This window comes from Convolutriloba macropyga, chromosome 8, assembly GCF_964194025.1.
Source record: "Convolutriloba macropyga chromosome 8, txConMacr16.3, whole genome shotgun sequence".
In the NCBI taxonomy this organism is placed as follows: Eukaryota; Metazoa; Xenacoelomorpha; order Acoela; family Convolutidae; genus Convolutriloba; species Convolutriloba macropyga.
In genome coordinates this window covers 18,047,582-18,071,201 of record NC_134475.1, presented here as the reverse complement: position 1 = coordinate 18,071,201, position 23,620 = coordinate 18,047,582, and the positions used below count along the sequence as shown (strand labels likewise).

Genomic DNA, 23,620 nt, shown 5'->3' with positions numbered 1-23,620 from the left:
GCTCCAGTATTTAATGTAATGAGTGAAGTTTCTTTTTGTGGTTCTTGCTTTTGTTTGGCTCTCATGGTTTCTGTAGTATAGTTTGTTGTCTGTTGCATTGGAGCCGCAGAATGAATGAGTTGTAAATGGTTTAATGAATATGAGTTTTGTGAATCAGTTTTCTGAATTATTTTTGGACCGTCGCATCTTCCATAGAATTTTTGAATAAAAGTTAATAAAATTTTGGTTTTTTTTGTATCGTTCTTTTTGATTTTTCTATAATGCGGTTATCAGTAATTGAGCGTTAACAGTAGTACTTTTTCTGTAGAGAATAGTTGTTATAGAATCGCAGCTCTTCATTTCAGGCCTCGATGATTTGGATTTTTTCGAGCTGTTCGATGTGCAAGTAAGTCTAGATTAACTTGGAGTGGGTTCCAGTCTTCCCGCGATTTCTCATGGTGTGACTGCTGGGTCTTTTCAATTTTTTGAGGCTTCAGTCAACTGCTAGTGAGCTAGCCATAAAAAGCAATTAGAAATCGAGCAGTTAACTCAAACCCAGATGTTTTCAGTCGAACAGCTTCAGTTGATTCATGCGATTCAAATATGAGTTTGAGTATGACCTATTTTTAATCGGTTTTGTGTGGATTTTGAAACCTAATATCTTTGACTGTTTTTCTCAAGAGCAGCCTTGAAATATAATGCCTTGAAATTTAAAAACTAAGAAAAATGCATGCTGTAAGTTTCATTCGTATTGTCGTGTTCATCATGGGAGTTGGTGTCTAGTATACTTGTCTTGTTTAATGCAAATCTAATATTTAAGTTAACATTATTTGTTTTATTTGCGCATACCGTTGCAAGCAGAGCTTTACTATGATTAGCCTGCAGACAGTAGCTTTTTTGCTCTATAGATGGGAGTAGAAAAGAGGAATAGTTTGGTAGCTACCCTTGTGTGTGAAAACATTTCACATCTACCTTTGCCTACCACTACCATTTCCCCCAATTTCCAATTTACTTAGCACCAACGTCCTTTGCAAACAAACAGCAGCGCCATCGCTTTTTCGCTTGGTAGTTGTGTACGTGGAGGCAAGGCTGCACTGTATCTATCCATCTATCTATCTAGCAAGCTAGCTAACTGCACTGTGTATATTCCCATTTCTCAATGCGTCTTGAAAGGAAACGGAATACAATTTTCGGTACTATCTGAATTCTTCTTAAGCCCGTGTTTTATTGCATTTTGCGCGTATATATAATATGACTGCTGGGTCTCTTTTCCATTTTTTGACGCTGTTTCGAGGCACTAACCAACTGCTAGTGAGCTCGCTAAACTAGCTAGCTGAGGTTGTTGCGTCAGTGAAGAGAAAATATTGTTTTTGTGCGTGTGTGGCTTGCTTGGCTGCCATTAGAAGGCCCCCTTCAGATGTGCGTGCCATTGAGACGTTTATCTCCACCATTCTAGAACAGAACCGCTGCTTTCTGCTTCACTTACTACGAAGTGTCTAACATTTTAAGTTCCCTATTAGCTACCTACCCCCCCCCCCCGCACTATTTCCCCCCGTCTGCCTCGGCGTCATTATGTTTCACACTGCCTAGTCTGTTGTAGTAAGGAACTGCTCTAATGCCTTTGTGCGGTGTAATTTATTTTATTCCAAATGGCTATCTATTCACTTACCTGTTCCCCCGTCTACCTATCTATCTTATTCGTTTTTCGCCAGTTCACTTCTTTACAATTCGCAGACTCAATATGCATATACATCGTTACCGGTTTTAGCGCCGTGTTGTAAATACGGAGAAAGAAATTTTCTCATAGCTCGACCATGGCTATAACGTTGTAGTTCCACAATGCTTTCTCTGTTAATTTAATGCAATTGTCCCTACAATTGAGAACAAAATCGAGGCAATGGCATTAGCGCCCGTCGGCCAAGTCTATTTTTCTGCAACCCACCCCTCCCCTCAATTCGCACCCCCACCCCAAGATTTGGGAACAAACGGTTGCAATAAATTGCATGCATGTCAAACGAGCCTGCCGGTCCTATCTTATTTGCGTGCTAGTCTGTTATAAAGCGCTTAAAGCGTTCTTCCGTTCTATAATCGTTAGTTGTATATCTTATTGATTACCTGTTCTGCTAAAAAGTCGCCGACTCCTGCGTGGCATTGAATATTATTTGTTATCATTTACTGATTATATAAACAATGTTACCATGTGCAATCAATTTACAAACACCAAATTCAACTTCGCTTTTACTTTTTTCACCTACATTGTACCATTCTAGTGTTGCAATGCTACTTATTTAAAAAGCTTTTCATAGACTGACTATCCAAAAACACCTCCGATATTCTACTTCGCTCGGGAGATTTTTAAACTTTTCAAGCTGTCTAAGCGGTTTGAATCAAATGGAACTGTGAAGATTTGCGTTCTGGAAAAGTTTCTCAGAAAATTTATTCGTTTCTGGTTTAGTAAGAGAGCTATGGTTACTGGTTTCTGCTGTGGTGAAGTTTTGATTTATGCCATCGTTTTTCCCAATTTTGTTAAATATAGATAGCAAAGTTCATCGTAGGTTTATGCTGTTTTATGGATCCCAATTGGTGCACAGTTATTTCATCATAGCAAAATTTTTAGGAATGTTTCATCATATAATATATATCCTGTAATACTAAACGTTGAAAACAGTGTCGCTGAATAGTATGTGTTCTTTTACGAGGCAAACAAAAATATTGCGTTACATAATCAATTTCTGTGGACATCTGAGAAAAATAGATTGTAGTCCTTGGACAGGAGGTTCTGAGACTCCATATTTCATCAACTAATTTTGACTGCCGGTTGCCAAGAATGAAACGTGATTCCGCTTCATCAACATATTTCTAATGCTTCTGATTTTTTGAAATCATAAAGTTTTCAGGCATTGTAAGCAAACATTCGGTAATTTTCTTGATTTTCTATATTCTTATTCAGATTGATGTTTGGAAGTTAAGCTGATTCAGTTTGTAAAAGTGTCTTGAGATTTTGAACTGAAGCACTCTTTCATAAAATAATAGCAACAAACATTAATTTCTAGGCAATATTTTTTAACGGTTAATGTCGTTGAAGAATTATTCAAGTAGTATCTACGGAGAATCTGAAACTCTTTCAAACATGACTATTTTGTTTCCGTTTCAACTTAATGAAGTTTCTGTTCATACAACTCTTGCTATACTTCTACTTTGATTGTGAGCTATCAAATGCAAATTAACAAGAAGCAGGCTCCTAATGTGCGTCTGGGCTTAATGTTCCGTTACCTCCCATTAGTTTTCGTGGCTTCTTGTTGACCAGATAGAGTACGGCTAGCATTTATTTTATTCAATGGTTTGGAAATTTAGTTTGACAGTAAGGGTAGTTGTCAGCGTGCAAGACACTTTTGCCGAAATATTTAGAACTTGTTTTATGAAATTTTGTCCAATGGTGTCAAAATTTGGTACCAGGTATTCTCCTGGTCGGAATAATTTAAGTTTTTGTTTCCTGGACTGGCTATTTTTATTTTCTGGACAAAAGTTCAAGTTTTGTATTCCTGTAAAAATCATATGCCGCAAAAACCTCCTGGTTTCTGAGTTCTAAAATTTCTGGAATTTCCGTCTAGCATTTGAACCGGGATTTAGCGAGACATGCCAGTGAAATTACAAAGTATTTTGTTTTGAGTCTTTGGGAACCCTTAACTTTTGTGTCCGGTGGTAAATAAACACAGGATAAAAAACCAAGATAACAAAAAAATACTTGGCATCAAATTCCTCTGACCATTCGCAGTTTAGAATTGTAATGTTGATAATCGGTTTCTAGATGGCTAGACTTTACTCAGGTTCTATTTTCTTTCAATTTTAAGAGATATAATAATATCTTGGTGGTAATGGGAAAAGCCCCAAAAACTTTGCGCTGCAGATAAGCTGCAAAAATCTGTTTGCATTCAAACGCCAATTCTCTAAAATTTAAGATTCAGCTAAAAATCTGCAAACACTGTTTGATCTAAAAATGCAAAAAAATCCAGAAAGATGTGCGAAAAATCGTAACGAAAATTATTTTCGGACTCTTATAATAAACTACAAATTTTGAGACTGGGTAGAAGAAATGAAAATTAATTTAAATGTTTTTTTGTTGACAAAGTTGTTTGGAATCATAGACAATTTGTAGTACGTGACGGAACAAAAAATGCAGTTTTCTTCGGTGTGAAATCAGTGGTTCTCTTCACAACTGAGAGTCACCTTTTCTCCAGCATTGCTCCAAACTTTTAAGTTTTCTCTGAAAAATCTCCCTCGAAAATCTGAAATAGAGGAATTCAATAGATAAAACGGGTCCTTAGCAAAGTATACTATCTAATAAACAAACACTTTTCATGCAAAAAAAAAATCAAAAATTGGTGGTTGTATTTTTATAAATGAAGTCGTATAAGCTAAAAATGAAAATTTAGTAACGCATATCGCAAGATATTGGGATTGGGTACAGAAATGGAATCCCAAAAATTATGGTAAATATTTTTAATGACAAATTTAATTGGAATCTTAGCAAATGTAGTGACGTGTAGTGACGTGACAGAACAGAGATCTGCAGTGGTTTTCTTCGGTGCGAAATCAGTGGTTCTCTCTTCGCAACTGAGAGTCAGATTTTCTCCAGCATTGAACCAAACGTTTCTCTGAGAAATCCACCTCCAAAATCGGAAATAGAGGGTTTCAATAGATAAAACGTGTCTTCAACAAAGTAAAAGCTTAAATCAACACTTTTTATGCAAAAATATTTTTGGTGATTTCTTTTTTAAATGGACTTTTAAATTCGTTCAAATTTTTCTATTATCTTTTTCAAAACAAACTGTTTTGCATATTTTTTTCTGCAATCCAAACGACTAGTGAAAATTGTTGACTAAACAATAGCTTACTAAATAATATTTTATCAAAAAAAGTGTCGATTAAATTGAGCCTATTGTGAAAGATGTAAAGCCCGGGGGCATAAACTTCCCGAACAGTTCTCACAGCCTTACATTTTACTAGTCTCTCAATTTGCGATTCATCGAAACTGTTGAGGAGACATAATTTCGTGGTATGAAAGCCCCCCCCCCCCCCCCCCCCCGCTCAACTATCCCACTCCCTTACTCCCCCACTAACCCGTTTCAAACCTCATTCCATCTGTAATCCCGCATGCTCGACGCCTGCTGCACGCCCCCCCCCCCCCCCCCACAAAAAGCTTGCTGCAGTTGACGCAGCCAAGTTAATTGTCGAAGCCAAATTAGCATTGCTTCTATTTTAAAATTTTTTTTTAAAACCATTTATGCAATTCTAAGTTTTTTCAACTCGGTCTACATTCAGTTATAATCGAAATAGCAAGATATTTGAATCTTTTTAAACTAACGTTGTATTTGATCTGGCGCCACTATTGCCTTTGCTGATTGCTCTCGAGCAAAGTTGGAAACAATAATCTAGTGCATTTTTTTGCAAAATTTTTCCTCGATTGTTCTTCCGCCAGTGTTTTTCATACCCCAATTAAAATTTATGCGTTGTTACATAGCACTTTACTATATAAATAATAGCACGTGCGCCTGGAAGGAGTAAAAGTTATGTGACCACCAGACTCTATCAGAAGTTTTCTACTAAAAATCAAAAGTTGCGTCGAATAGCTTTCAATCTCATTTTAAATAACCACAGTTTGAATAATCAGCTCGAAAAGCCATTTGTAGACCTTACTTGATGTGCCCCCGCACCCACCCCCCCCCCCCCCACCCGAATCGCCTAAAAGCAACAAATTTTGTAACATTTTCCACTGCTAATCGTGAGACTGGCAAAATAGTCTCTAGTAACGTCACTTGAAGTGCCCCAGTGACATTTTTGCACCCAGGAGCACCCTCTCTCCTCCCGACAGAAGCAGGCTACAACAACATTGATCTCAAGCCATTGGTTCGGGACTAATTTGTCAGGCGTTATATGGTTGTTTGACTTTAAGTGTCATAGCTTAGCCAAAGCCAATTCAGAATTTTTGTGAAGTTTTATCATTAAGGTACTTAAGTTGAATTCTTAGATTAAGTCCTGTTTTGATTTTTCTTAAAAACAAAGTGAAAAATTTAATTGAAAAATTCAGTTGATGTAGAAGAAATTATGAAACGATTGTGTTATTTGCACTAGCATTTTATTATGATCTCACCTTTCGTATGAATTATATGAAAAAAGTATGATTAAACTCAGCGGTCGTAGGATCAGTTTTTTCCATTTTAATATACATATTTTGCACATTGTTTAGATTAAAAAATTGTGAGTCAGGGATTGATATAGGTATAAATAATTTTTAAATAACTTTTCCTATAAATATTTTACAAATTACTACTTAACTATTTTTTTTTTGAAATGTCAACGTTTTACATAATTACTGTTTGGGGTAGTAAATGCTAAAGCATTTTAGTCTTATTTGTTGTATATTTTTTGGTTTCTTAAAATTAACTTCAAAATTAGTTTGGAAAATTGAGTGTTTTTATGTAATGCTATTTTTTTAATTAAATCCAACTGTTTTTATTGTTCATTTGGTAAACATTTTTTACTGAAAAATTTGTAAAAACTGCCATGTTTTTCAGCCTGTTTTCCACGGCTCTGAACCATAAGTTGGCATCAGTTGTTTCGTGGTTTCAACTCACACTTGGACCATAGATCAACAACGGCTTTATGCGTTATAAATTTTGTCTCCGTTAAGCAAACCTAGCTTTCGCAAGAATTCTTTATTATAGCTGCGAAGCTGTAAGCTGAGCGTAGCTATATTGCGGTGCTCTTGGTTTTTTTTGTTCCGTCGTCTGACGCTTTATTTTCGTTTTACATTTGTTCTAGAACATTCTGTCTCGTCACTGCTTAAATGGCTTTTTCGCGCTTGATTTCACGCTTTCTGCGTGACCTAAATTTCGGTTATTCAGAAACAGAATCTGTTCCTAAAACAAAGTTGATTGTAAGAAAACAGATTGTATGGTCCGACAGCCGAGTGGTTAAGGCGACTGGCTGTTAATCCGGAGATCGCCGGTTCGAGACGCGACAGGGGAACTTTTTTTGCACCCAAAGACAACCTCCTTTGAAATAAACTTGTAAGTTTTATAGGCGGCGGCGGCGATAACTATTATCAACTCACTTCTGTATCTTTTTCCATCTGTGTTTTACGGCACGCAAGTCTATTTCGCAGCTATTCCGGCAATCTGCCGGCTATGTTCAGTAAATTGTGGCACTTCGGTGTTTTCAATTGCTCTCAAACGAAGTTTAGTAATTTTATTAGTCCTGCGGTCTTCTTTGTGATTTTTCTTCTTGACCGATTTTTCGTCTGAACCATTTGACTTTTCGTCCTCAAAAATGGGATAATTAGGTAACGCTCGGAGGGCATTAAGTTCTCTTAGAGCTTTACGCCTAAACAGTCTCGTAAGATTGCATTTCAAACGAAACTGTTTTTGGAGACAATTTTATGGTGCGAAGGGCGGTTCTTAATCTTGATCTTTGCTGGAGTCAAACCCCCCTCTCAATCTGTCGCAGTACAACCTATTCTGCCTGGTGGTTTGGACCACCCTCTCGTCTCCAGCCCTCTTATGTGAAATCAATGCCAAGAACTATTGCTTTTTGTTTTTGAAAAACTTTAGTTTTTAGGAATTGAAAGTTTTCGTGTGTTTGTTTCGGTGCAATTGAAAAGTCATCGGGGGCAATGATTTTGATATCAAAGAAGTAAATATAAGTTAGAAATACTCGTTGAAAAAGGCACGGAAAAGATCAAATCGTTATATCAAATTGGTCTTCCCCTAATTTCCACAAAACTTTTGTTCAGAATTTTCTCCTAATGGATACAAAAATTTCTCTCGCCTAATCGAATTTTCGACTAATATGTTAGCCAGTTTAAGCATTAAAACCAAGATTTTTGCCAACTGTTGAATTTTTAACTGAATTTTTCAGCTGAGATTTTATCATTTATTGTTCAGATTTTGTTCATTTTTGGTTCTTTATGATGAAACAGAAATAATTTCATCAACAAGGGTACCTTAACAATTCTATCCTTATTAGTTGCTTTATCAAATTTAGGGCGGCTATTGATTTTGGATATGTTGCTTTGTGCAGGAGACAACTAGAAAATATATAATTTAGAGGTTGAAGCGTAAAAATGAAGCAATTGTTTTTTCAACTACTGAAATCAATTTGTGTTGAAATCAGTACTTTGAAAGTTAATGACTGCTCTCTCAAATCAGACAACCTTTGAGTAAAATGTTACAAAGGGCTGAAACATTCTGTGAAGACACTAGGAGGAAATAGTCCCCTGAAAGATAGATGAGAATTATTGCTTGTAGGAAATCAGTGCAATTGCCTCGTGAAGCGAAGAGGCACTGTATCTCTAATGGATAAGCACTTAACTCAATTGGAATACATTCGCTCTGTTCCTCTAATGAAGTCTTTGATTCCAAATGACACTTTAATTCCCTTTTTATGATGCCAATTTGTACTCTGCTTGTCTCTAGTGAGTTCGCCATGTTACTGCACTCTTCACTGACTCTGTGGGTTGTGCGCTTCAGTGCCTGACATCTGCTCTTCCAATTATGTTTGTTTAATAATGTATCCAACCTACATCAATTGGCAGAAAAGCCCAAAGTTACCCCCCTCTACGCCCACACTGCCAGACCCCCCCCCCCCCCCCCCTACCGAAAGAAATCAAATCCCACGCATTTTTGGTCAAACTCTGTCCTTGTATTGCATGCTGTATGCCATTTGAATGATTGCAGTTTTATAGTGGCACTTTAAAGCATGATTTATGTATGTACTTGCGCTGATGTGCCTTTCCCGGGTTGGAAAAACGTTTAATTGTAGCTTTCAAAAATCAAAAAGATATAAACATCGGTAAAACTACAACTTTGTCATAAATTATAGTTCTATTGTTAATTTTTAAAATGTAATTTCCATAAATACAGTTTTTCATAAATGGAGCTCCGATGACTTCTATTATGGAACAGCCCGGGTTATCCTGACTTTTTCTCTTTAAAACACGCTTCAAATTTTCATGCCTTAAAGCCCTCTTTAGGTAACAGCTCATCGCCCTAATTGGTGTAATTTGTTCATAGAAATTTTTGTTTTCTGGATGGGAGGACAAACTGAGAAAGGGAAAATTTGGGAATAAACTTTTTGGTGTGTGTAATAATCAGTTTGTACAACCTAAAATAGGTAAATGTAACTATGACACTCACTCGTAGATAACTGGGCAAAATCATCAGGTGTGTAAATAGTAAACAAAGTGCGTGCTAATCTTACAGCGGAGCACATAATTAAATATTGCCCCTTCAGTAATTCCTGAACACGCCCACCTCTACTAAATCAATTTGAGCGGGATTAGCATCTGATTTTCGACAATATGACTCGCAATTTGTTAGAACTGATTGGCTTTAGTTTGGATTAAATGTCAAGGTCAATTTGAGTTTTGTCTTCTAAAGCAATCTTCGGCTTAATAGAGCTTCATTTGAACTTATTCTGCTGCATACTAATTAGTTCAGTCGACAGGTGTGCAAATCAATAAACTGTCGATTATGAGAAGGACACGATTGATCTATGGAAGAGTAAAATTGGGAGAGAGTGGGGAAAGTGCATTGAAAGTGGGGAAAACGCGGGAAATTAAGCCAAGTTTGGGGTGGTATCTGCTATTCTTTTCTTTTTAACGCATACGCATTTTAAGATTAGCATTGAGGCCTCATCTCCTTTTTTGTACTGTTTTTTGAGATTATTTTAAATTTTTACATCTATCTTTTCACAGTAACCCATGAATAATTGACCAATAGCCTTCTCCGTTTCTCGCTGTGAGAGAGCCATTAGGCAGGTACTTCTAAAGCGAAGTGAAAAGAAAAGAATCAGCTCTCCTCGTCTTTCCATTCTCTGCTTTTCTTCTCGATTTCTCTTCTAACTCTGTTTTTGTTTTTGTCTTGTGAATGAATGCGTAACCGTGTTTATATTTGCTTCTCATGTATCGGGAAAACAACTGTTTTCATTCAAAACAAAAGCTTTCTCTGATATATTGTCCCGTACTTCAATATTGGCTGTTTACATTTGAACATGCTCTTGTTGCCGTCAACTTTGGTTAGGACGACTTTTAAACAGGAGCTCTTTCAAAGGCTTCCCGCTCCTTGCTGAACTTAATTTTGCATTAATTATTCTTCCATCCAACCTCTTTTTTTGGCCAAATTAACGCGCGTATAGATTGGAATCGCTTAATTACGTATTTTGATATTGTTACCGCATTACAAAAGAAATTTGCGCATTCAGCTGTTTCGCTTTTTTGCGTCGTTTGAAGTATGCTCGCCTTTTTGAAAAGATAGTGTAACGTCTCAAGCCTCAAAGTCACATTAAAGATAGTTATTTAGTTATTTAAATTTATGAATTAGCCGAACAGTTTAATAATCCGTTGTAGAAAATTTTAAATTTTAGAGCGATACATCGTATTCCCTCGTAGTTACATTTTTTGGATGTTTTCAACAACCCCCCCCCCCCTTGTGCCTAGTGGAAAATCACCTCCCCATAAGCATACGGTTCAGATAAGCTTATATACCTCTCATCACGATAAAGGACCGTTCTTTACCGCCATGCAAAAAATTTATGCTCTTGTATTGGTCAATGATTTGCTCACTTGAAATCAATTCAAGGATTGCCTCCCCTTCAGCAATAGGGGAGGACTTCTGCAATTGCTGAAAAAATGCTATTTTTCGCACCTTTTTTGAAAGATGATCAAAAAATGGCGCTTTTAAAGTTAGTATAAATGTGTTTTCCATTTCAGATGGAGTGTATGTTAATTTAGTGAGAAGCGAATACGAGATTTATTCAACTGTCGGGACATCCGTTTCTGCGCACAATCTACCTTTTAATGACTCCAGCGTGTGTTGGAAAACGACCCGTGCTTCCTTCCTACATTTGTACTTGAGTTAATTGCCCCTTGGCGCATTATTTAACCAGTGGATGTTGTTAACTATGGTGGAGTTGGTGGTGGTGGTAGTGGCCAAGTAAACGCCTACCCGATTAAAACACCTCTATATTGTTTGCTATTTGATTTATCGCTCAGTTCAACTGTTAAATTAATTGGTTTTTGCGACCGATTTGTTGGTTCCTCTTTTGCGTCAGCAGCGCGCGAGCTTCGCTTACAATTAAATCGATAAAATGAGCATTTTCCTACTTATTTATTCCTTTTATTTGTCAAATAATGGGAGAAAGTAAATAAACTGTGCCGATTTGCTCAATACGCGACATTCAAATTCGCTCTTACAAATACATGCAAATCGGTGTTGTCCTAGCCTTGTAATGTTAAATATTTATTCAACTTTTTGAACTACCTCTGTAATATTGTTCTCCTGGTCGATTACATAACAGTTGATTGGAGGTTTACTGATTACGTAACTGTTGGTGACGTAATGTCGCCCACATCTGCCTGTGAAGGCGGAGGAGGTGGTGTAGGAAGTGGTAGTCTGGGTGAAGCGGGTACCGGTTGTGACGAGGGGAGTCTCGAATCTGTTCACAACCTGCCAATTGATCCCAATTGGGTCTCCAAAGTGCCCCAGTTCTTAATTGACGGAGTTCGAGCTGAAAGGATTGTCCCCGTTGCTGAGGTTTGTGTCTTTTCGATGCCATCATATGAGTTGACCTTAATTTCTTGGATCTAGTTTTTTTACGTCATCGGTCCATTACCACCATAGCAGGTATTGAATTGTTATGCAGTCCGCTATTAGTTTAAAAAGTGAATGTGCCGTATGGGGGGTTTAAAGTTTGACATTTAGCAGTGGCAGAGAAGATCAGTTGTTTTCATGGCTTACATAGATATTGAATATGGCCGCTTCGAAAACCTCCTGCTTGTTACAATAATACATAATTCATGCCCCCTCAATTTTTTGTATCTATTTTGTCCACCCTCCTCCCTCCCTCCCCCCCCCCCCAAGCGCATGCTATACAACACATAAATTGTAACGGGGCATAAAACACTGGGGAAGGGGAACAGAATAGATCCAATTTTTCTGGAACTCAGATCCTTGAATTGATAGAAAGCTTTCGTAAGAAAAGTAGTAGATATGAAATATGGGCTTCTAGAACAATCGGCGTGTTGCAATTTTAAACCTCTGGCATCCTCGTACTGGAACTCAGATGGTTTTGGATGTCTTGAAGATAATGATATAATGTAAAACCTGGAATAGTGAAAGCTATAGTGCCTGAACAGAATAGGTACATTGTTGGGTCTTTTCCATTGTAGCCTCCATTTACCGTAAAAATATAGTAAGTGATTTTTTTGCGGGGGGGGGGTATAATCGAAAAAGCCAAAAATTTTATCAGACTGGGTGTAAGATTGCATCAGAGTTGTGAACTGTTTCCTTTTCTCAATCAAAAATTGTAGTTACTTGAGCCTTAGTAGCCAAGCTAAAATGATACATTGATAATGGTTGGTTTTACCTCGAAGCAGTGAGGGATCTTAGGATATTTCAATTTATCCCTTCTTTGCTTCAAAACTATCAGATACAGCATGTAATATGCAAGAAGACATATTTCTGTTTTTTTTTTGGTGTAAATAATTATATAAGGGATGTAAATTATCCTTCTCGTATGAACTACTTGCAAGAATTTTTAAATCTTGAACTTCTTGTGGCTCGAATGGGTCGATTGTTTGATTTTTTAAAGGGAAGTTTATTAATTGCTCTCGAACGAAGTTTGAAACAATTATTGTCAACATGGTGGTCTTTTTAATGCAAAATTTTTGCCTGATCGATTTGAATTTTGGAGTGACTTTTGTGCCCTTGACTTCTTCGATTTGCGCGATTTTTTTCAGCATTTGTCAGTTTTTTCTATTTTATCCAGCTTTATTGGATAACGAATCTTTTTCAAGGCTTGTGCGTGCATTAATCAGAATACTAAGTTGTAAATTATTTGGCCTTCAGAGTAAAAGCTTCTAGAGTTCAAGCAATCGTTTTTTTGTTTAGTTTGTTTGATTATTTTAGTTTCTCAAATTGAGTTTTTTTTGGGGCTTGGATTCTTCAATTGATCTGCTGGTCAGGTACATTAGTTATCAGTTTTCCATTCAATTCTTTTGATTATATTTCAGGCCTTGTCCTGCTAAGTTTTTCTGTAAGACTTTTTCAAACGTTAGTCGGGTATGTTTAGAAAATTGATAAAATGCGTGATTTGTTTGAAAAATTCGTATTGTTAATGAAGTATGGGAGTGAAGAGATAAATCGATTTTTTCTTAATTTTGATCTCTTAACTGAAAATTTTAATTCATTTTAGACAAATTCGACTGTCGGAAGTCAAATGCAGTTATTTTAAGTCGCCGTCCTCATCATCTCAGCCGGCTACTATAGCGCTCTTATTTCTACGATCCAAGAATTGGACTGTATTGGTGATGGGTCTTTTTTTGTAAGGTTTTCACATCTTTTTTCATGACTTTGAGCTTTCAAAACGGGATGAACAGGTAAAGCTCAGCGGGCATTAAGTTTGATAAAAGGTCATTGACCGATTTTAATAGTCCCTCAAGTGCTTAGAGCGGTGAAGCTACTGTAAAGGCGGTAATTAATGGTTAAGTGGTCATTTTTAGGAGTTTTTGAGCCCAAGATAATAAAAAATTTTTGCGTTTTTTGTCTTTTATCGATTTTTTTTTGTTGGAGCAGTCTAAAATTGAGTTTTTTTAGTTTTTGATGATGGTCGTTTGCACGGCATAATTACTCCAAGAGACCAATTTAATAGCTATAGTTTTTGGTAAACCAAACATAAACACGCAAATTTATACAGATTTTTTTAAAAATTTTTTCCAAGTTTTTTTTTCAAAATTTTTGTCATTATTTAAGTTTTTCTAGCCCTAAGAGACAGAAAACCCACTGAAGGGTTTGATAATAGGTTTTTCCATTTTATTATCGGACATGTATTGTTTTTCAACCTTTTAATATCACAAATTTTAGCTATTTTTTTAAACTTCCAATTGTTTTCAAGTTTTTTGAAAATTTTAAGAATTGTTTAGGTTTCTCCAGCCTCAAAGGCCAAAGAACCTCATGGGTTGTGATAATAGGTTACTACATAGCTTCTAGTGCCCTTAAATTAATTTTCAATTTTTTAATATCCAGAATTTTAGCAGTTTTTTGAAATTTGAATTTCAAGATTTTCCGCAAGTTTTTCTTCAGCGAGTTTTTCCTTTACAATGGGCCAAGGAACCTCCTTTAGGGTTTGATAATGGGTTACTGCATAGTTGCTAGAGGTAAAAGATTGGTTTCAATTTTTTAATAACACGAGTTTTAGAAATTTTTTGAGAAAAGTTGTGTTATTTTCAAAATTTCTGAAATTTGTTAAGTTCCAATTTTATCGATATCAATGAGCCAGTGAAATTATCCATGAATTGATATAGGGTTACTGGATAGTCTCTGGTGATAATAAAATGGTTCTGAAGATTTTAATATCACGAATTTTAGCAAGCTTTTCTGAAAATTGCTATTTTTAACTTTTAAGTTTTTCGTCATTTTTAGGTAAGCGATATTTACTGGCCAACGAAAGTTTTAGTTTCTCAGGTGGGTTATATGACAGAGCATCAGAGACAAAAAATGGTTTTCAATTTTTTTGCAGAATTTAAAATTTTTTGAAATTTTTTTGAAGCATTTGTCAGTTTTTTCGAATTTATCCAGCTTTATTGGATAACAAATCTTTCATGGCTTGTGCGTAAATTAATCAGAACACTGAGTTGGAAATTATTTGGCCTTCAGAGTAAAAACTTCTAGAGTTCAAGCAATCGTTTTTTTGTTTAGTTTGTTTGATTTTTTAGTTTCTCAACTTGAGATTTTTTTTGGCTTGGATTCTTCAATTGATCTGCTGGTCAGGTACCCTAGTTATCAGTTTTCCATTCAATTCTTTGGATTATTTTTCAGGTTTCCTCCTGCTATGTTTTTGTGTAAAATATTTTCAAACGTCAGTCATATATGTTTGGAAAATTGATGAAATGGGTGATTTGTTTGAATAATTTGTGTTGTTAATAACGTTTGAGAGGCAAATCGATTTTTTTTTATTTCTGAAACATTTTTTCGCTAATTTTACACACTTAATTGAAAATTTCAAATCTTTTTGGGACAATTCGACTGTTGGAAGTGGGATGCAATTTTTGTAATAACCGCCCTCAACGTGTCAGCCGGCTACTATAGAGCTCTTGTTTCTACAATCCAAGAATTGGATTGTATTGGTGCTGGGTCTTTTTTTTGTAAGGTTTTCACGTCTTTTTTCATGAATTTGAGCTCTCAAAACGGGATAAACATGTAGAGCTCAGCGGGCATTAAGTTTGATTAAAGGCCATTGACGGATTTTAATAGTCCCTCAAGTGCTTAGAGCGGTGAAGCTTTTTTATACAGTTTTTTTACAATTTTTGGATTCTTCAATTGATCTGCTGATCAGGTACCCTAGTTATCAGTTTTCCATTCAGTTCCTTGGATTATTTTTCAGGTTTCCTCCTGCTATGTTTTTGTGTAAGATTTTTTCAAACGTTAGTCATTTTTGTTTGGAAAATTGATGAAATGGTTGATTTGTTTGAATAATTTGTATTGTTAATAACGTTTGAGAGGCAAATCGATTTTTTATTACTGAAAGATTTTTTCGCTAATTTTACGCAATTAATTGAAAATTTTAAATCATTTTGGGACAATTCGACTGTTGGAAGTGGGATCCAATTTTTTTAATAACCGTCCTCAGCGTCTCAGCCGGCTACTATAGCGCTCTTGTTTCTACAATCCAAGAATTGGATTGTATTGGTGCTCTGTCTCTTGTATGATGTTTTCACACCTTTTTTCATGACTTTGAGCTTTCAAATTGAGAGAAACAGGTAAAGCTCAGCGGGAATCAAGTTTGATTAGAGGCCATTAGCCGAGTTTGGTGTCCTTCGAGTGCTTAGACCGGTGAAGCGTAGAGCGGTGAGCGGTAATTAACGGTTTAAAGGTCATTTTGAGTTCAAGATGTTGCATTTCTTTGCCTTTTTTCGTCTTTTGTTTATTTTGGATTACTCCAAAATAGAGGTTTTTTTGTTGATAAAGGTAATTTGCAAGGCATAATTACTTTTAATGACCATTTTAAGAGCTATATGTTCTGGTATTTCAAACATAGCACGCAAATTTACACTATTTTTGACATATTTTGGAATTTTTTCCATTGTTTTTTTTAACCTAGGTGTCCAGGAACATCTAGGCTTTAATAGCAATTTACTGTATAGTTTCTAGTTGTAATTGCTTTTTGATAAAAACTTGCAGTTTTTTCTCAATTTTTTTCAACTTTTATAATTTTTGGTTATTTCCGGCCCGAGGAGCCAGGAAACCACCTGTAGGGTTTGGTATTAAGTGACTGAAAAATATTTGGCCTTGGAATGGTTTTTAACATTTTAATACAATTTTTTGCAATTTTTTGTTAAAACTCGCATTTTTTGTAGTTTTTTTTTGAAATTTTGTCCTTTTTTAGGTTTCTCCAGCCTCAAGGGCCACGGAACCTCCTCTAGGGTTTGATAATGGGTTACTGCATAGTTGTTAGAGGTAAAAGATTGGTTTCAATATTTTAATAACACGAGTTTTAGAAATTTTTTGGGAAAAGTTGTGTTATTTTCAAAATTTCTGAAATTTGTTAAGTTCCAATTTTATCGATATCAATGAGCCAGAGAAATTATCCAAGAATTGATATAGGGTTACTGGATAGTCTCTGGCGACAATAAAATGGTTCTGAAGCTTTTAAGATCACGAATTTTAGCAAGTTTTTTTGAAATTTGATATTTTAAAATTTTTTGATGTTTTTCGTCATTTTTAACAAAGCTATATTTAGTGGCCAACGAAAATTTTAGTTTTTCAGGTGGGTTATTTGACAGAGCATCAGAGACAAAAAATGGTTTTCAATTTTTTTGCAGAATTTAAAATTTTTTGAAATTTTTTTTGAAGCATTTGTCAGTTTTTTCGAATTTATGCAGCTTTATTGGATAACAAATCTCTTTCATGGCTTGTGCGTAAATTAATCAGAACACTGAGTTGAAATTTATTTGGCCTGCAGAGTAAAAACTTCTAGAGTTCAAACAATCGTTTTTTGTTTATTTTGTTTGAATTTTTTAGTTTCTCAACTTGAGATTTTTCTGGCTTGGATTCTTCAATTGATCTGCTGGTCAGGTACCCTAGTTATCAGTTTTCCATTCAGTTCTTTGGATTATTTTTCAGGTTTCCTCCTGCTATGTTTTTGTGTAAGATTTTTTCAAACGTTAGTAATTTATTGGAAAATTGATGAAATGGTTGATTTGTTTGAATAATTTGTATTGTTAATAACGTTTGAGAGGCAAATCGATTTTTTTTACTGAAAGATTTTTTCGCTAATTTTACACAATTAATTGAAAATTTTAAATCATTTTGGGACAATTCGACTGTTGGAAGTGGGAGCCAATTTTTTTATTAATAACCGCCCTCATCGTCTCAGCCGGCTACTATAGCGCTCTTGTTTCTACAATCCAAGAATTGGATTGTATTGGTGCTCTGTCTCTTGTAAGATGTTTTCACACCTTTTTTCATGACTTTGAGCTTTCAAAATGAGAGAAACAGGTAAAGCTCAGCGGGAATCAAGTTTGATTAGAGGCCATTAGCGGAGTTTGGTGTCCTTCGAGTGCTTAGACCGGTGAAGCGTAGAGCGGTGAGCGGTAATTAACAGTTTAAAGGTCATTTTGAGTTCAAGATGTTGCATTTTTTTGCGTTTTTCGTCTTTTGTTTATTTTGGATTACTCCAAAATAGAGGTTTTTTTGTTGATAAAGGTAATTTGCAAGGCATAATTACTTTTAATGACCATTTTAAGAGCTATATGTTCTGGTATTTCAAACATAGCACGCAAATTTACACTATTTTGACATTTTTTGGAATTTTTTCCATTGTTTTATTTTTTTAACCTAGGTGTCCAGGAACATCTAGGTTTTGATAGCAATTTACTAAATAGTTTCTAGTTGTAATTGCTTTTTGATAAAAACTTGCCGTTTTTTCTCAATTTTTTTTCAACTTTTATAATTTTTGGTTATTTCCGGCCCGAGGAGCCAGGAAACCACCTATAGGGTTTCGTATTAAGTGACTGAAAAATTTTTGGCCTCGGAATGGTTTTTAACATTTTAATACAATTTTTTGCAATTTTTTTTTAAAACTCGCATTTTTTTGTAGTTTTTTTTGAAATTTTGTCCTTTTTTAGGTTTCTCCAGCCTCAAGGGCCAAGGAACCTCCTCTAGGGTTTGATTATAGGTTACTGCTTAGTTTATATATTTTAGTATCACGAATTTTAACAGTTTTTTAGTAAAACTTATTTTTTTTGAAAATTTTCTGAAAATTTTTGTTCCAAATTTATGGAACTTCATGAGCCAGTGAAACTATTTAAGGCTTGTAATATTGTGGACTAGATAATGTGATGAACTGACCGACAATAAATGGTGACAATAAAATGTTCTGAGGAAATTAGTGCCACAAGTTTTTGCAAGATTTCTTTTTTGTCTACCTTAAATCTCTTTCAGGGCTTGTGCGTGAGTTAATGAGTAGAATGAACTGTATCATATTTGGTTTTCAAGATAAAAGCTTTAAGAGTTTTAGCAACAATTATTTTTTTGTTTGGTTTGTTAGATTATTATAGTGTCTCAACTTGATTTGTCTTTTTGGCTGGGGATTGTTCAATTGATCTGCTGGTCAGGTACATTAGTTCTGTTTTTCATTCAATTCATTGGATTGTATTTCAGTACTTGTCTTGCTATGTTTTTTGCTTCGTCGAACTACATTTTTTTCGCTTTAACTTAGTTCACAGCTTGTTCATCTTTCTGCTTGAAATCTTTTGACTTCCCTGGGCTAATTTCACTCTATCTCATTCTGCTCTAAGTGCATTCAAAGAGCAGTTGCTCAGCAAAGCAATATAAAGTGAACAGAATCAATATCCAAAAACGAAATTAAAACGGGATAGTCATGCTGATTAAGAAGCAGTTACTCATTTATTTATTGTTATTTCATTTTTAAAATCTTTGCTAATTTTTTTCTTTTTAGTTAATGTTTTGCTAGTTTCAAGTTTTTCAAGTTCTCTCTTCTTTTAGTGAGTAATTAAACAGATTTCAGGTATAATTTTGGTTGAATAGGTACTTTTTATTGACCTAGATAGTTTTGAGGTTTTTTCGTAACTCTTGGTACTTTTTCACAGTTTCTGCCCTCTGTTTGGATCGTATATAACCGGAATAAGAATGACGTTTGTCAAATTCGACGAAGGGCTTTTGCTAGACATAATTACTCTTATTGCCAATTAAATAGCAAGATTTTTTTGTAATGCAAACCTAAAGACGCAAAATGATCTAATTTCTTCAATTTTTCATGTTTACTTTTTTTTCATTTTTTGTTGTTTTTCCTGCCCTAGGGTCAGGAAACCTCCTCTAGGTTTTGGCAATAGGATACGGTTTAGTTTCTGGTGCCAATAGAATGGTTTTTAATTTTTGAATGTCACGATTTAGCAGTTTTTTTATAAAAACTGATTTTCCATTTTTTTTCAGAAGTATCCTTTTCTGAGGTTATCAATCTCTATGGGCCTAGGAGATATCCTAGGGTACTGAGTTGGGCAATTGAATTGTTTCTAGACAATGAAGGGCTCTGAAGATAATATCATGAATTTAAGCAATATATCGAATAAAATTTTGCAATTGTTCTCAATTTTTTTTGCAATTGAATTTTCTTAGATCATCTTAGTTTATCGGTCTTTAATGGCCAGTAAAGCTTTTGCAGATGTCGCAGATGGATTACTAGGCAGATTCGAGAGACAATTTATTTTGCATATTTCAATTCTTAATATGTCAATTTCTCGAGTTTTTATATTTAGTAGCCTTTTTCAAGTCTTATGCGTGCGTTAATGCGTATATTAAACTGGACCAAATTTGTCCGTCAGGGTGAAAGCATCAAGAGTTTTAGCAATAATTATATTTAGTTCGTTTGATTAATTTAGTTTCTCTAAACTTTCGAGACAGTTTCTATTTTTGGCCTGCATTGTTCAATTGATCTGCTTGTCAGATACAGTAGTTCTACGTTTTTCATTCATTTTTTTGGATTTTATTCAGGACTTGTCCTGCGATACTTTTGCTTTTGTCCCACTTTTTTCCATAACTTTGAGCTTTCTTGAACTTTGTTCTTTTAAGCTTTATTTAACATCTCTAATGCTTATTGGTATTGATACTTAATTCTGCATCCTCTCCTTAAGGAACTGGAGTTTGCATAACTACGAAATCCAATCAATGATGTCACATTTTTAAGTGTCTTTTTTACAACAATCATTTTTTTCGTTGTTTTTCTGTACGGATCAAAAAGAGCCGACGTATTAAGCACCTCATCAACTTTGTAAACTCTAAGAGATAACTTTGCGGCCTAAATTGGCTTCTACAATGGTCTTAATTTTTTTTCGAATTGGTAGGTGAAATCGCTTCAGAGTGCGGGAAGAGTATGTTAGAATCCATTACTTTACTTCAAATCCTCACTTTAGTGTTTTGCCTTTTTGAGGCAACTGTCTATATAAAGAAGCAGAGTATATCCATCTTCTGTATTATATAACGGAAATCCGAGCGATAAAGGTTTAAGGACATTGAAAGCAGATGTTAGAAATGGAGACGGTTCGTAATGAGATTTTGGTTTTGACAATTTTCCAGAAATTCGGAGAACTTTTTTGAACGAACTAAACTCGTACAATGTGGAGAAATGATAATAAAATGAACTGAATGTTTTATTTAGGACTATGACGTGTTTGACCAGAATGCAGTTATTCGAGTGGATCAGTACGGATTCTTCCTCAACTGGAAAGGAGATGGAAGGGTAAGTTTAGCTTAAGTCATTCGGATGACGTCACTGAGAACTTCTGGCATTAATCGAGAACCGCGTAACGATTCGAGCGGTTAGCCTGAATTTGGAATTGCAGAGAACATTTTTAAAAACTTGCTATTCGTTTTCGGCATGGCAATCGATTCCATCAGATGGCACTTTTGGCTCTTAATACCTGTTTTAAGTGAATGCTGTTATGAAACAAGTAAATTGAAATTATAACCAAACATTGAATATAATTCACCTGGTCCGCCTCATTCCACCCACATGCTCCAGGTACAAGTCTTGTTGGCAATTCTCAAACTGTTGAAGGCTCCTAAAACTCATAGTTTAGAACCATCAGGCGGAAAATGATTGAGAGTTGTGGTTTCTCTGCATGACTAATTAATATGGATGTTTAAATCAAGGTGATTTGCTAAGAGGTCTATTCAGTTTTTGCAATTTTTCATTTTCGCGTGTAAATTTTTTAAGGCCCGAGACCTATTAAGTTTGTTTGGTTTATTGAAGACTTTCCACGCGATGAACTTTCTCATTTCTATTTCTTTATGAATATTTTTCTTCTGAAAAATGATTTTTTGATTTAATTATTAACTTATTTTTTTTGCAAAACATCCACCTACAATGTTATAAGATTGCTTAAGTTCGTAAATTCATATATTATAAAATATTCAAAAAATATTTGGCAGTTTTGCTTTTGTGTGCGCTCAGTTATCCAGAGTTTATTTACATGTTTATTTGCTCTCGAGCGAAGTATGAAGCAATTATTGTAAACGTGTTGGTCTTTTTACATTTCGAAGAGGACTATTGCTATTCTACAGGTTTTTTAGGACTCGAAGAGGAGTGTTGAGATTCTACAGGTTGTTTTTTAGCTGACGCAAGTTCGTTCATGACTTCAATTTTTGACTTTTGTTTTTTAACATTGACTGCTGTTTTGGAATGTTGACTTCTGTTTTCAAATATAGGACTTTAACAGTAGCTTAGTTACTAATACATAGAAATTAGGAACTGCTGGTAATACTCAATGTGAAAAGGTCTTTATGAGAAGTTTTCTTCCCGTAACAGAGTCTTCCTATTCAAACTACAGACTCCACCCACCTAGCTCCCTCCATCTGAGTTCGTTCATGTTCATGAAGGTTTGTTCATGACTTGAATTTTGACGTCTTTCTATATGACCATTCTTTCTTTTCGAACATTTGACTTTAGTAGGAGCTTGGTTTGTAATATATATAATAAAGAACTGCTAGTAATTTTCAAGGCGAAGAGTTCATTTTGAGATTTTTTGATCTCATATAAGTCCCTCTTTCTTATCTAAAATCTAAAATACAGACCCCCCCCCCCCCAACGTACCTACCTTCTCCCGTCTATCCTCCCACCTTACCATACCTACCCTCTCCTCTCCTACCTAACCCTCCTCCCACCTACCTTCCTCCCTCTTACCTACCTATCCCCACAAGCAACCCACACCCTCAAACTAAAAAGTAAGCCTGCTTTTTGAGAACACTATAGTTCTATTAGATACTTTTCGTTCTCGTTGTTTCCGAAATAGGTTCTTTCGCTTGGATATTTTTGATGTAGAGATTATAGTGCAAGACTCTTGAAGTCGTTTCCGGATTTCTACCGGCTGCTTTTATGCAATTTTTTTGCTTGACCGCTCTTACGCTTTTGTTCTGTCACTCTTTTACTTCTTGAGTGACTTTTTACTCTTCAGTTCTTCATTTTTTAGTGATCTAAGTTGCTCTTGTCCTGAAATCGAGTTCGTTGGTAAAATCGATTGTGAGCGAATGGAAAGCAAAGCCTTTGTAGCGGAGTGGTTAAGGTGTCAGACTGCCAACATTGAGGTCAGTAGCTCGAACCCTGCGACATCGTCTTTTTTTGCACTCATAAAACATCTGTTCTACGCCCCCTCTAAACTAAACTGCACCGCCTGCCGTTCGACATTAGTTGGTTTATGTTTTATCATGCAATACTAAAATACTCAATGCCTTAATTCTCAATGGCGAATTCCCAATAGCCATCAATTATCTTTAAACTGAAGTAGCTTATGAAATTGAAATAAATTGTTTTCAAACAAGGATAGTAGAACATATTTGGGTGCTGTTGGATTTTTAGTGCGAGGTCTTAATTGATTGTTTTTATTCTGACCATTTGACTTTTAGTCCACACAAATGGGATAAAAATGGCAATTGTTGGGGAGGTATTATTTAATGGTCATTATTTGTGTCATGACTGGACCCCCCCCCCCCGCCATCAAGCTCATTGTTTAGTAGTACAGTTATGAAAATGTACTGCAATTTGTTTCCTGAACGCCTACTAATTTAAACTGCAAAGGAATGTCATACTCAATCCTAAAATCAGGACGTAAATTACTCCTGAAAACTAAAACAAAAGAATAAAAATCAATCAATGCAGTCTATACAGACCATTATCAATTCTTACACAAGAATTTGTTCACAAGGTAAAGAATGCAAAAAAATTTTCACCCTGTAGGGGCAGTTCCCTGCGTTTTAGTTCTTTTGAAAAGTATATGAAAATCTCAAAGTAACAAGTTTCGCTCTATTATTAGATGGTGGAAATTTTAGATTTAACTGATATTGATATCATTAATAGCCGCCCTGATCTCCTCACCAGGGTATTATAGCGGTGCTAATTTTAAGACTCTAACGGGAGTAATGTTGAAGTATTTTTGAATCAGTGGCTTCTCTAGCCAAAAGCAGAGAGAAGTTTTAGAGTGGTTTTGGCTCAAACAACGACTTTAGAAAGAGCGCAAGAAGATAGATGTAAAAATATTCGTTGAGCGAGCGAATTTTGTTGATCACGTGGGAAA

At 35.3% G+C, this 23,620-nt stretch overlaps 2 protein-coding genes across 7 annotated transcripts in view; one reads left to right on the top strand and one right to left on the bottom strand.

Moving 5' to 3' along the window:
* Nucleotides 1-23,620, bottom strand: part of LOC142344544 (uncharacterized) — a 566,363-nt gene that overhangs the window by 481,210 nt on the left and 61,533 nt on the right. The window lies entirely within an intron of this gene.
* Nucleotides 10,034-23,620, top strand: part of LOC142344540 (1-phosphatidylinositol 4,5-bisphosphate phosphodiesterase beta-4-like) — a 129,710-nt gene continuing 116,123 nt past the window's right edge. For 3 of the 6 annotated variants that reach the window (XM_075396298.1, XM_075396297.1, XM_075396296.1), the window contains exons 1-3: nt 10,034-10,053; nt 10,748-11,570; nt 20,710-20,790. In XM_075396298.1, the coding sequence (XP_075252413.1) occupies nt 11,376-11,570; nt 20,710-20,790 (276 nt within the window). In that variant the 5' untranslated portion in view covers nt 10,034-10,053; nt 10,748-11,375. Of the gene's footprint in view, nt 10,054-10,747; nt 11,571-20,709; nt 20,791-23,620 lie in introns of those variants that run through there. The other 3 variants (XM_075396302.1, XM_075396300.1, XM_075396299.1) reach the window with 1 other exon arrangement.